Source organism: Anser anser (assembly GCF_964211835.1).
Source record: "Anser anser genome assembly, chromosome: 7".
Taxonomy (NCBI): Eukaryota; Metazoa; Chordata; class Aves; order Anseriformes; family Anatidae; genus Anser; species Anser anser.
The window spans coordinates 30633372-30647252 of record NC_139727.1 but is presented as its reverse complement, the minus strand read 5'-3'; the positions used below and the strand labels follow the sequence as shown (position 1 = coordinate 30647252).

At 43.5% G+C, this 13881-nt stretch overlaps 1 protein-coding gene across 3 annotated transcripts in view; it reads left to right on the top strand.

Moving 5' to 3' along the window:
• Positions 1-13485, top strand: part of XPNPEP1 (X-prolyl aminopeptidase 1) — a 30160-nt gene extending 16675 nt beyond the window's left edge. For all 3 annotated transcript variants that reach the window (XM_083844431.1, XM_083844433.1, XM_083844432.1), the window contains 11 exons: positions 2310-2399; positions 3530-3580; positions 4690-4748; positions 5414-5491; positions 6020-6091; positions 7897-7957; positions 8798-8867; positions 10021-10194; positions 11036-11112; positions 11803-11901; positions 12924-13485. In XM_083844431.1, coding sequence (XP_083700557.1) covers positions 2310-2399; positions 3530-3580; positions 4690-4748; positions 5414-5491; positions 6020-6091; positions 7897-7957; positions 8798-8867; positions 10021-10194; positions 11036-11112; positions 11803-11901; positions 12924-13052 — 960 coding nt within the window. In that variant the 3' untranslated portion in view covers positions 13053-13485. The remainder of the gene's footprint in view (positions 1-2309; positions 2400-3529; positions 3581-4689; positions 4749-5413; positions 5492-6019; positions 6092-7896; positions 7958-8797; positions 8868-10020; positions 10195-11035; positions 11113-11802; positions 11902-12923) is intronic.
• Positions 13486-13881: the final 396 nt, after the last annotated feature.

Below are 13881 nucleotides of genomic sequence, written 5' to 3'. Positions count from 1 at the left end.
GAAGACAAAATTCCCAGAACAGGAATCCAAACAGCCAGCACAAATCTCTGGGTAAACTTCTCTAAACTCTTTAAACTCTCCAACTCTCTAATGCATAGCAGGAGCCATCCATTATTTTTCTCCAGTTGCGACACTTGGTTATATAATTTGGTAGCTTCATTGTGCTTAGTATGTCAGGACAGATGATAAAACCAAAACAGTCTGGCAAGTTCTGTTGCAACCAGCACAACCCTTTAAAATGGGATGTGGCTCTCGGTGCTTTTGCACTGACTTGAGGGAAGCATGTAGTTTGTCTTTCTTTTTAATTTAGTAAAAAAAAAAAAAAGTAAAAATTAAAACAACAAAAAAAAAAAAACACAAGGCATGTGCATGAGCAGGACAGGCACTCTTTTTGCTTCTGCGTAGGGTTAAATGTTGTGACGCCATCAATCCATTTCTAGGTGCAAATGGCACCTGAATGCAAAATGCTGTCATTCTGCCCACTGCCTCTTGTTCAGTATGACAGAAGGCAGAGAGTCAGTGGAGCGTACAGGGTAAGTTGTTGCTCTTCTGCCTTCAGAGCAGAAAACCCCGTGTGGTTTTGTAGTTGGAGTCAGTGGACTGACCCTGGTTTGGGCAAGTTGCTGTAGCTGCTTTGTGCAGGGCAAATAAATGTCCGTATGGACAAGTATAGCAGGTCTGGCCTAGATTAAGGAATTTAATGAGTTGTAGTGATGTTATTTACCCCTTTAGCACTGGAAGTTTTGTCTAATACTAAGTCATTACAGTGCTACTTGCCCTCTGTATGCACAGGGAGAGTCCCTGCCTCAAGGAGCTCTGTGCAGTAGAAGGCAGAAGGGGAAGGACTGAAATATCTTGATTAAAGACCATTTAGAAAATCAATGGCAGAGCCAGAGGTTTCCCAGTTTTCATGCTGGGTGTTTTTCAATATCTCTGTACCACCCTCACATCAGCTGAGCAACTGGCCTGGGGTGTTTGAAGCACCCTGGTCCTGGAAGTCCATCTACTGCCTGTCTACATCAAAGACAAATATTGACACTGGTAAAACTCCAGTTCGTTATTAAACACAGATCTGCAAACCCTTTGTAGGTTTGCCTACAACTGCATGTAAATATGCTTTTCACAGGAGAGTAATAGAACCGGACAGTGTCTGTAAAAGACAAGCCGATCTAATACAGAGTCTGACTGTTAAAAAGTTTTGTCCTGGCTCTGAGAGAACTTTCCTGCGGCTTCTTCTGTGCTTTAGTTTCTGCATAAAGTAAAGAAACTCTCTTGCTGTTGTTAAGAATTTGGAAACCATAAGCCTGTAGGATTTGTGTGAAATCTGTCTTTGCTGAGGGTCCAGCAGTCCTTTCCCACAAGTTTGAGTGGTGCTTATTTGTATGCTGGTGTGTTGAGAGCAGGAAGACAGCGTGCTTCTACCTACTTACGTAGGTGCTCATCTCATCTCCCAGTGTATAATGGGTAGAGCAGAGACCTGGGGGGCAAAAGGTTTTGCTCTTGTTCCTTCCATACTGTGATATGGCTTGGACGGGTCACCTCAGAGAATCTCTGAGGATGTGCTGAGAACCAGCCAAGAGTTCCTGCTAGCTTAAGGACAGCTGATGTTTAGGGAAAGCACGGTAGTAACTGATTCCTTTCCAGTTCTTAATGCGTGGGAAAGCTTTGTCTCAAACTGCTGATGTAAGCTGCTTTCAGAAGAGGACAGCATGTAAAACTGTTTCTTTTCATGTTTCTTGGGCTGTTGAAGTATTTATCAGAGCTGATCATTAGAGGTGGTGGTGCTCGGTGCTGGAGGAGCCAGACCCTTAAGGGGTCCTCCAGGTTCAATTCCAGTGCTTGGTATCTGGGCTGGATACCCTTTGCTCGCTGCTGCCTGAGATTAACAGTCAGGTAACGAGTCAAGGTGACTTTTTAGGTCTGTTTGCACAGCTTGAGTTCTGCCTGAGTCCCTGGAATTGGTGTTCTCATTGGCTGTCTCTGGGCCTTTAGTGAACAGAACCAACAGGAGTCCCCTAGCTCAGATATTGATACGATATTTAGGATACCCAGTCTTGACCCTGCTTCGTGACATGCTGTTGACCCCTCAGTTCCCTGGATTTCCCTGATGGCAGTTTTTCCTTCAGTCAGGGACTGTTTCTCCTCTTTATTCCCCGGTACACTTAGCTGACTACTGGCAACCAGTATCTCACAGCGCTGAAGGTTGAGGGAGACTGCCAAAGTATGAATTGTGGCCAGGCTGAGTTATTAAACCTGTAGGATTACGTAGTCTGACTAATCCACAAGTAATCCCTGTCCTTCTGCTGCAGGCTTACCAATACCTCACCCCATATACCCCCATCTGCATTGCAAAAGCTGTGAAGAACACGTCGGAAACGGAAGGCATGAGACGAGCACATGTAAGTGAAGCCTTGAGAGCCTCCTTGCATGTGGCAAGAGGTTTGCTTTATGTTCGGGGTAATAAATTGAATTTTCCCTTTAGCTTTAGCATTTTGGATTAAAAAATATATTTATTTGGACGTCAGGTTAAAAATGTTGGATGACTGTTGCTGATGAAGCAGCTTTTTGCTTGTTTAGTGTTCCCTTGGAGTGAAGAACAACATTCTAATCACATAAGGGTCCAAGCTTGCTCTGTTGGAAGACCACATAGGCTTGAGAAGTGTTATTTAGAATATGAACCCTCAAAGGGATCTTCTCTCCCCTTTGCGAGTTCTGTTGCTGGTCTCACTGCAATCTTAAAATTATTATCACTTGAATAAACATGGCTTGAAGAACATAGAGAAATTCTTCAACACATGGTGCAAAACACAGGCCAAGATATTCAAAAGCAGCTTGTGTCCTCAAAGCACTCCGTTTTCGTGTCTTCATCACGACACTTTGGAAATGAGTCTGATTTCCCAGGATGTTTCACATTTTCAAGCAAAGAAGTTGCCTGTGAAACAGGTTCATGGTAGGGCTGAAATTTGATTTTGTTTATTTCCTGTTAAATTCCAAGCAGCAGGTTTCACAACAGGACAAATGTGCTAGTTGAAGCAGCATTGGCAGTTCTGGGCTTGTCCCTTATTTGCTGCCATTTTCTTGGGATCTGCTACTTCCTACTTCAATGCTTTATTACCCTGTCAGTTAAAGGGAAGTAAAAATATTTGTACTGTGCAGAGATCTTGTTCCCCTGTTCATGGCCAACTGTGTTGCGCGGTTACCTCCCATGAGCTGAAATGCAAGATCTTGTGTGTAAAAGAGACCTGAAAATTATGTGTGGGATAAAGCTAGTGTTTGCTGAATACTTGGTAATTCTTCAGAGTAAGATACATCGCAGCAGAAAACCTGTATTAACGCTTATTTAATTGTCCTGGTACATTTCCAATGCTTGCAGTAATTGCAGGATGCAAAAGCTGAAAACACCAGATTACCTCTTAGTTTGTATTTCTGAAACTTGCAGGTTGAATTGCTTTGCATCAAAAACAGTGTTTGTACTGAAACTTAGTTTTTTTCTTCAAAATTCCTTTTTCTTGTGCCTATTTTAACATAGGTTAAAGACGCTGTTGCCCTGTGTGAGCTCTTTAACTGGCTGGAAAAGGAGGTATTGTATTACTTTTTTTAAGCTGGAAATCTTATTAAGTAAAATTTGTCATTAGCATGAACTTTTTTATATTCTTTATAGCCCCTTTGATATAAATGGGGAAATACATGGGTTTTCTTCTGGGGTGTGTGTGTGTTCAATCATACTTCCATCCAAGGCCTAAGACTTTTTTTTTTTTTGAAAACACTCCCACTTATTTTGCACAGGCCAAAGCCAGAGCAGGTGAGGAATGATGCGAACAGACTTAATGTAGTGTTAATACTCTCTTGTGCTGGTTTGTTAGTGCAAATCATAAAGTAAAATGAAATATCTTCTGGCAGAATTAACAGATTTGGTGTTTATGAATGGAGAGGTTTGGTCATGCCCATGTGCAGTAAAACTGGGATAAAGTGAAATTACTCGTGTTTGTTCTGGTTTAGAAGTACACAGTGAAGGTGCAGAATGTCAGGTGTTGCAGTCACTGAGCTGTGCTGCTTGTGTGCTACTGCGTATCTAAGTCCATTGAACTCACCTATGGAAATGTTTTGACTTCCAGAAGGTACCTTTTTACATGTCTGAGTAACTCAAGAAACCTGCCTGAGGGGTTATGAGACCTATCTCTTTTCCTGTCCAGTCCAGGGCAAGTTGATTCAGTCCCTCTGGGTTGCAGGTTTTGATTTAGTAAATGCCTAAAATTTGACATCCATGCTTTGTTTTTCCTTCGACTGCTTCCATCTCTAGATTAAAGGCATAGAATTTCTGCTAATAGCATGGGCTGTTGAAATGGAGCGAACTGTTTACACTTACTGTGATGTGTATGTGAGGAGATGTTGCATTCTGAGATGTTACTCTGTGCATATCTCAGTGAAGTAGATACTGCAGCAGCTGTTCCCTAGGCGAGGTTCAGCAGTCCTGCTCTGACCAGTTCTGCTTCCTGCTTCTCGCACGCCCTGCGCAATACGGCTGGGTTTGTGTTCCTCATTACTGAGGAATGAGGACAGAAAACCTGGAAACAGGCCACTTCAAGATTGGGTTTCATAATACTCGGGGGGGGGGGGGCTAGTGTTGTGGCATATAGCATTTTCTTTGCTAGTTAGTGTACTAATTCAACCTGCATCTTTGTCCACTAGGTTCCAAAGGGAACAGTGACAGAAATAATTGCTGCAGACAAAGCAGAGGAGTTTCGCAGGTAAAATGTAAATCCCCCTGTGAGGGTGTTTTCTTGGTGGCGTTTTTATCCTTTCTTATTCTGTAGAAATCCTGCTCACTCACAGATATATTTTACCTGAGGATAAACCATAACTCCAGCATTTCTTTGAACATTTGAAAGAGCTGGGGAAGAATTGGGTCTCTTGGGAGGTACAAGTCCCAGCCCACTGGGTCCCACTTTCCTCCTAAGACAGCAAAGAGGAATGTTGCAGGTTAGGACACTTAAATATGAGATGGCTGCTTTCTTACCACACAAGAGTTCATGGAAGAGTTAGATTTCTTCTTCTGGTGGAGAATGAGCAGCATTTGTATTGGGAGATAGTCCAGTCTGTATATAACAGGACCTCTAGAAAAGTCTATAAGTAAATAAGTAACAAAGAAATAGTTCAGGACATCTCTTCCCCGGGTGGTCTGGGTGGTGAACTTCTTACTAGTAAGAAAAGGGTGGAGGTGGAAAGCAGGCTCCCATGCGGTTGGGTCAACAGGATTTGGATCTGTACAATTCTTCTGTTCAAGTGTTTCTTGCCCAGGTGGCTTTCAAGGCTAAGGGAAGGCTAAGATGAAGTGAAATTGAGGATGGGGCACTGCAGGTGCCTGGTGTGCTCTTCTTGCTCGTGCTGTACTGACCACAATCTTTTCTTTCAGCCAACAGAAAGACTTCGTTGAATTGAGTTTTGCTACTATATCAAGCACAGGTCCAAATGGAGCCATCATTCACTACAAGTAAGAGAAACGTGGCTGCTTCTTTTATCCTTCAGCAAGCATAGTTGGGATGAGTTGTCAAGCTTTTTGTGGCATCACAACAGAATATGATCTCACTCCAGGGAGATGTAGTCGCTGTTGATTGCCATCTTACTTTATTCCACACATTAAACAAAGATCTCTTCCTGCTGGCAGCATGCACGTATTATGGTGCTGAACTGCCCAGGGGCCATAGAGAAGGGCTATTTGGGGGTAGAAGTCTTGGACCGACAAATATGAAGTGCAAGTTGTTCTGCAGTGTGTCCAGGAACAGATGCTGAGGGTTTTCCTGGAAGCAACAAAGCTATTCTTTGTACTTTAGCGCTATGCACTGTAGAAAATACATTCCTCAGTATGAACCCTGCTTGAGCATGTGTTGGATTTCTATCACTGCCACAAAAAATCAGAGCTGACTCATCCAAGCTTGCACTTAATACGGCTTCTGGACTGCAGATGTGGGCTGGAGACCTTAAGGTGGTGGAACAAAAACATTTGTCTTTAACTGAACAGGCCAGTTCCTGAGACCAACAGAACACTGTCTGTGAACGAGATCTACCTCCTGGACTCGGGAGCGCAGTACAAGTGAGTGGGATGGATGGGGCTGAACAGCTACATCTTCTGCTCCTAGTGACCTCCCTGCAGGGTCAGCTCGCAGTTCCTCTGGCAAACATGGCAAAGTGTGGTTTTGACTACAGTGCCATTTCACAGAAAGCCTGCTTGTTGTATCCCTGTGGAAGGAGATTGATGTATGTGTGATGCTAACGTATGCGTGATGATAGTGTGATGCTATCCTCATAACCCCGCAGTCACTGGGTGACTGATCCCTGCCAGAAGGTGCTGAGCTAGGCTTGGGGCAGCAGACTAGGGCTGCTGACTAGCCTTGCCTGGGGTAGGAGGTGAGATCCAAAAGTGCCGTTCCCCAGAATCCCATTGACAGCGTGATGGTAGATATGCTTCAGCTGGTGGCACGTGTTTCCGTCTGTTGCAGCTCTGCTCACTGGCACATTCATGTTAGAGTTGCAGGGAGTAGGGAGCAGGCCTGGCTTCCCAGGTTTAGCCATAGGCTGCCTACGAAGCTGAGTAAGGATGTGGGCAGAAGGTAATGATCTGGCTGATGCTGAGGTCAGGATAAGACAGAGCAAAGGAGCAGGACGGCACTGCCTTGTGGGATTCTCTGCCTTTCCAGAGAGAGACTCGAGCAGGTTTTCTTATCCCAGTGGCTACTCGGTCTCAGTTGTGTTTTTGGGAAGGCATCATGTCTGACTCACTCTCTGCTGTGCTTTTTTTTTTTGGCAGCAGCCTCAGTCTCTGCAGATGTTTATTGTGTAGCTCTGACCCCTTGGAAAATGAAAGAAGGGGTGTTTTTAACCAGTGTAAATAGATGAGAAGTAGTTTGTTCAGAGAGATGCGAGATGGACCTGGCTGCTCCTTTGAGATGAGCTTTGTCTTTAGAGCTATGCCTTTTTGCTTTGTCAGTCAGGAAGAGCCTTGAAAATGAACCATGTAGACATCCTTTGATAAGACTTTTACAATGAGATCCCTCTCCCCTCCTTCCCCCCTGATGGCCTAATTAACGATTTCCTTAGTGCCACTATGAAAAGCAGCCATTTGAATAAAATGCAAGCTGGACATCAAGGGCACTTATGGTAGCATTGTCACAGGGATGCTAAGCTTGTCACTGCTGGGAAGTTAAACCGTGAGTTCTTTTGTGATCATGGCCAGTGCTTGCTGGGGAGGAGTGATGGCACAGCAGTGAGTGCTTCAGAGGAAACCCATTATTTCAAGACCCTTTGTGTTTTTCACAACAGGCTCAAAATAATATTTGCATAAGGAACTTCGAGCCGTTTTCTAATGTCTCAGACTAACCCGTATCCAAATGATAGATAATTTGTAGCACAAAGCATCCTGAGGATGAAAAGGACACAAAAACTACTTACACTTCATTCTCAGCTGGTGGCTGTAATTTGTGCATAAATATATATTTTTAAGCTGCTAATGAGTCACCTTTCGTACAGATAGAATAAATTTGGCCTTTTCTGTCCTGTTCTCAATGGGCAGGTACCAGCTGCTAAACCTCAAATTAACTTGATGTTTATGAGCAGTCTAGATTATAATTTGAAAAGAGCTTTGGGATCCTTATGGATGAAAGATAACATTTTGAATTGTAAATCATTATTGTTACATCAGGGATGCGTGTGTGTGTTCAGGAATTTTTGAGATTGGGAACTTTTATAGCATCAGTTTTGTGTAGCACAGAGTGGATAACCTTACCCAATGATTAGTCTGTTTTTCTGCAGTCTGATGGGGTTTTCTGTGCATTTTCACTTTGATCTTTCTTTCCCACCCCCCATTCCTTGGCTTCCTGCATCTTTCTTTGCTTCTGGAAGAGATGGTACAACAGATGTGACCAGGACAATGCATTTTGGCACACCATCAGCCTATGAAAAGGTAAGTTGGTATCTCAGTATTTTGCAATCTGACCCTTACTAGAGATGCTTAATCCATGATGGCCTAAATTTAGTGACGTGCCTTACTGATATATAGTCACAGGGATCTGTCAGGTATCATTTCTGTACTAATAAAAGTGACAGCATTTTGCAGATTGAAAAGGAGACTGTCAGACTTCAGATTTTCAAAACACCAGCAATTTAGAGAATGACGCTTTCATATCATAAAATGCACACCTCTCATCTACTAAATGACATGTCTTCTCTAAGAGATAATAAAATCAGTGGGCTGTGGATACCCATTACTGGTTGCCCAACATGGGAGTTATAGGAGTTTCATTTAGCATAAAGCTCAGTATCCAATGCAGGGCGGCAGTAGTGGTTAGTGTCTAGTGTAATGTGTTAAAATCCAGTCTGACTGCTCTGAGAAGGTCTGTGTTGGAAATTCAGCGATGTAATTTTGTTTATTTTAAAATGTTTCTTTAATTAACACTCATTTCATCATTATAGTTTGCTCAGTAATGAAAATACGCTGTAGGCTATGCTCAGGAAGTAAAGCTATAGCCACAAAGAAAATGAATCGTGTAGGTCAGATGAATCCTGCTGCTAAGCCTGCAGCCTGAGATTGTGACACATTCTGCATATTAGCTGAAAAAGATCTTCAGAGCAATTTAAACTTTCTGCTCATGCTTTGCTTTGGCATTGCCAGTCACAGGAGAGCATGAGTAGGTCTTTGCAGATCCTCTGCAATTTGCTACAAGATGCAGTCTTTCTTTCTGTTCCTGGGAAGGACAATGTTTTGTCTCTCCCTGCTTATTTATGGCACACGTTTCTTTGGCAGGAATGCTTCACCTATGTCCTGAAGGGACACATAGCTGTGAGTGCAGCCATCTTCCCGAATGGAACCAAAGGTAGGTCAGTGAGTTGGAGTGCTTGACCATGGCGGTGGTGACCTCTGAAGAGCCATTAAGTGGTCTAAGAGCAGCATTATGAGTGACAGATCCAGATGTGTTAGGCAGATGTTGGAGTAACTGTCTGTGTCTGTTTCCAACACAACATTTTGGATTCTGGATTATTGATTTTTCTCTCTTTTTCAGCAGCAACCAGCGCCAAACAATTTGAGGGGGAAGTCTGAAGGGTGTTCAGAGTGCTATGGCTCTAGGGTGATGGTGACTTTAATCAGTCACTGGCACTGTAATACACCCGTGGCCTGTTTGTGCTCTGAGGTTGTGTTCGTTATGCTTTACTCACAGCCTTATCAAAGGGATAGGTCACTTTCCAGCTTCAAAAGAACTGGCTAATTGTCTTCCAATTAATGCGGAATCTCTTATCAGTGAGCAGCATGGGAAAATGACACACAGAGGGACTGTTTTGATTTTGTGCAGGAGAAGCTGTAATATGCATTCACTGCTGGTGCATGTTGCAAGCTGTTTTCTCCCAGCTCCTAAACCTGATATTGAGATGCCTTTTTGTAGTATTACGTCCAGTTTGCATTCTTGAGTGTGTGAAGGAAAAGCAGCTGGCTAGTGGCATGAGAAACTCCAACTGAAATTGGAGGGTGTCAGAACTTGCACATGTGGACTTGGTGTTTGTATGCAGGCAATGGAAATCCTCTACACTGACTGAAACAGCCTGAAATGACTGGGACTGGGCATCCAGGCAAGAAGGCTACCTGGTTTGTTCACTAAATGCAATTATCACATCTTCCACTTTGAGTTATCTTAGCACAGCTACTTTTTAAGAAAGATACTGAATTCACTATACGCTACTTAAACACCAGATTCTTTGCTGGAAACCCCAGTGGAGCAAGCAGCAAAACAGAAAGGCTGTGCAACCTGGGAAGGAGAGGGGCTTCTTAGAATAAGAATGGACTTGAATGGCAGTCTAAGTGTGCCCTGTAACTTCCAACAAGCCAATGATTTGTTTTCTTTGTTCCTTTTAAATTTTCTTATTTTTCTTTGCACATTTTCTAGTTTTGAGCCCTCAGCGTGACTATCAGTCTCTGAGGAAGCCTGACTCGATAAAGTTTTCTTTCTATGTTTGTCTGTTCCCCTTTGCTTGCAGGTCACCTTCTAGATTCCTTTGCTCGCTCTGCCTTGTGGGACTGTGGTTTGGATTACCTGCATGGAACAGGACATGGAGTTGGTTCTTTCCTAAACGTACATGAGGGTCCTTGTGGCATTAGCTACAAAACCTTTGCAGATGAACCTTTGGAGGCTGGCATGATCGTCTCTGATGGTATTTAACATTGATGATTCTGTCTGGCTTTTAAGGGGAGGGACCAAGCTCTTAAGATGCAGAGGGGATAAATCTGGCAGTGGTGGAAAGGGAGGATGGGATCACAAGCTCTGACTCTGCCTTCTTGGTTTATTTTAATTGTTTAAGCTTTCTGGGTAAAGACCCTCTGATTTTAGCTGTCACAGTAAAGCATCTTTGCAGTTGGGTTCTGCAGGCCTGCTTCCTTTTCTGTACAGTGCAAACCTCAGCAGAGCTGTGCTGCTGACCATCCTAGCTCTGTCAGGCTGCCTTTACCTGCAGTGGAAGAGCTGGCTACTCAACTAGATGGACACCAGGAGATAATTCTGTCTTTGCTATGGGCTATTTGAGCCAGCTCTTTATATTGTTACATGCCTTACTTTCCCAGTAGTAAATCAACAGCCTGCTGAGACACTTGCATTCCTTCAGGGCTGTTAAGTTCTTTCAGGGAGTCAGGGAACACCCTCTTAAGATAACTTCAGGGGAGAGGTTTCCTACCTGCCTCTCATAAAGAGATGAAGATTTTCTGAGTTTCTGGTACTTGGAACATGTACTTGGTGCCCTCTCTTGACTCGGAAGGAGACTCTCTGAGCTCGAGGGCTGTCTGGTTTCTCCTCTCTTTGAGAACTTCTGCTGTCACCTTGCTCGGGGCTTCTGTGCAGATTAAGTAGGCAGAAATCTGTTTGCTTCTCTGGGTGCCTGATGTCAAGATTGTTTAGCGACCTCAGCAAACTAAAGCAATGAAGGGGAAGTTTGGCCATAGGGAATAAGTATTTGCACAGTGTTTCTGTGTGTCTTAGTTAATTATTGTCTGTTTCTGCAGAGCCTGGGTATTATGAAGATGGGTCCTTTGGGATCCGAATAGAAAATGTTGTCCTTGTGATCCCTGCTGAAACCAAGGTGAGTGACCTACTGAAGATGCCCCTTTCTTCATGAGTCAGTGGTTGTAAAACTTAGAGTACTGGAACTGGAGGTGGGATCATGCTGCAGATAGTTGAATCCTACTCAAGTCTGCTGCTCTCCAAAACCCTGCCTTGGTGAAGGCTGATTCTCTGTCTCCTCTGTTAATGGGGACACAGAAGACGGTTCTGCTTGTGCAGTTTCCATAGGTTGAAACGTGTATGTGAGAGTTGTTTTAAAATGTTTTCTGTCTGGGTGTCAAAGACAAGAATCATCTTTAATGCAGCCCCTTGGAATCATTGCTGGTTGATCTTCTCAAGTCAGGGTTTTTATCTCTGATAGAAAGTCCCCCTTGGCCGTAGAACCAAAACTACAGACAGATTTTGACATTATAATTGCAGGTCTGTCTGGGTTATGCTTTTAGAAATGCTGAACTGGAAATGACCATATGGCTAGTTCCGTGCAATTGTGACCTGGGACATAGCCTTTATGAAGTGACCGCTGAAAGAAATGACAGTGGTTTATATTGAGATTCTCTGCTTGATATGAGGGAAAAAAAATACTGTTAAGTTGCTACCTTCTCATCTGAATGCTACAAGGCTTTTTTTTTTGTCTGGTGTTGACGTAAGAGTATGGTCTTGCTAGACCTGTTTCTAAGAATTTGCAACCCCATTTGTGTTTCTGTTGCAGTACAATTTCAAAAACAGAGGGAGCCTGACTTTTGAACCCTTAACCCTGGTTCCAATCCAGACAAAAATGATTGATGTTAGTTTGCTGACACAAAAAGAGGTAAGTGAAACAGTAAGTTTCCAGTGCCGCCTTTATGCTAGAAACATTTCTGTTTACAAGAGCCACTCGCCTCTGCTCTACCTGGTAGACTCAGAGAGCGGCCCTGAGGAATGAGACTTAATTTTAAATGATCCAATTTTGAGTGGGAGAGTAGACGATGACTTCTCTAGAGGTCCTTCCCTTCTAAATCACTCTGATAAGGGCAGCAAGGACACTAGTGATGTTGTTTTGGTAGTTCCTTTGATATGGTATTTGCTGGTACACGTAGTCTTCTTTCCTACTCTTGCCTTCGTTTGCTTCTGTCAGACTACCATGCTGTCTCCCCAGAAGCTTATACTAATGACTGTCCCATGTTGCCGTCTGTGTCTACTCATGGTCAGTCCCATTTAGCCATGCCACATTTATCAGTGCATATGGACTCTGAGCAGACATTCTACTTGCTCAGCAGTATTTATTTCCTGAAGAGCTTTACACTGTAGCTTTCTGTTTAGGTTTCCCACTACCAATAGCACATTTCATCCTGGTTTTCTACCATGTTGTCCACTTTACTTCAGTCTATCCTCAGTTTCTGAATGATAATCCAGTTTGCATTTCCTTTTTCTGAAGAGGACTGAACAGTACCAAGATCCATCTGCCTTAAGGTTACCTGCTGAGATCAATAGGCTAACTCCTATCTCATCACTGCGTTGTTCAGAGTTACAAATTTGCAAAGCTATTTACTAGACTGTGCCAAGGTAGCTATTCTGACTTGTTGGAGGCAGTGATTTGCAGAGACTTTAAATACTTGTCAGTTAAACTGAACCTTAGGTCCTCTGAAAAGCCAGGACTAATTGCTTCAGTTCCTACCCTCATCAAATTTACAAGTCACTTCCACGTATTAGAGGTCTGTCTCTGGGACAGGATCCCATCCTGGCCTAACAGCCCATCTCAAAGTGGCCTACTAATGTCTTTGGCTATACACAACTTATAAAGGCACCAGCTATTCTGCATTCATGCTGAATATCATCTCTCCCTTTCTCTAGTTGAACTGGGTGAATGACTATCATCAGAAGTGCCGGGAAGTAATTGGAGCAGAGCTGGAGAGGCAAGGTCGGCTTGAAGCTCTTCAATGGCTCATCCGGGAGACAGAGCCTCTGATCAGAGTTCAGTAGCACCATGGTTACCTTCGATACAGGGAACATCAGGACTGCTTGGTGTCACTGTAATCTACGTCATCTTGGCCCGTGACACTACTGGGAGAAATTTTGTCAATAAACCTTTGGAAATCAGAAGGGGGATTTCAATTTAGTGTCTTCCTCCTCCCCAGAATTTGCGGGTAGCATGTGGGGGTAAGGAGGGTTACTGTCTCAACATTTTTTGAGCGGGGGGAGGTTGAGAATAGAAAGCAAACAAAATAAATAAGCATGTTGCCTTTGAAACAGGGGTCTTCTTGAAATAATGGTTTTAAGAGACAATACTGGAATATTTTATATGGTGTGGTTTTTCACTATGAAAACTCAGTATTTTTACATACTTGGGTTCCAGTTGCTGGGATGCTACCCACACAGCAGGACTGATTACTGAATAAAAGTTTCCAACACGTTATTTGCTCTGTCTGGCTTCCCTTGCAGTCAATGATGTGTTGGGTTGGACAGTTTGAAGGAGGGCAAAGACCAGATAATTCCACGTTTGTGTGCACCCTGCTCGGACAGTGAAGAGAGAGAGCTGCATATATGTGTACAGAGCTGCCTTGTGCTAGGAGCTGGGCAGATGTTATGAAAAGGCCTGTCGGGAGCCATCACTTCTGTCTATGCTTTGTGACAGATAGTGGAAGGGATGCAGTGACACTTGGCAGAGGGTTGTGCCTGTGGAGCACCCAGGCCACTACTTCTGTCTATTCATGGAGTACTTCTATAACCCGGGGCAGTGCAGGATGTGTGGGCAGTATCATGGAATTACAGCTCTTCCTGGACACAAGGCAATTACTAAGTTAAAAATAAA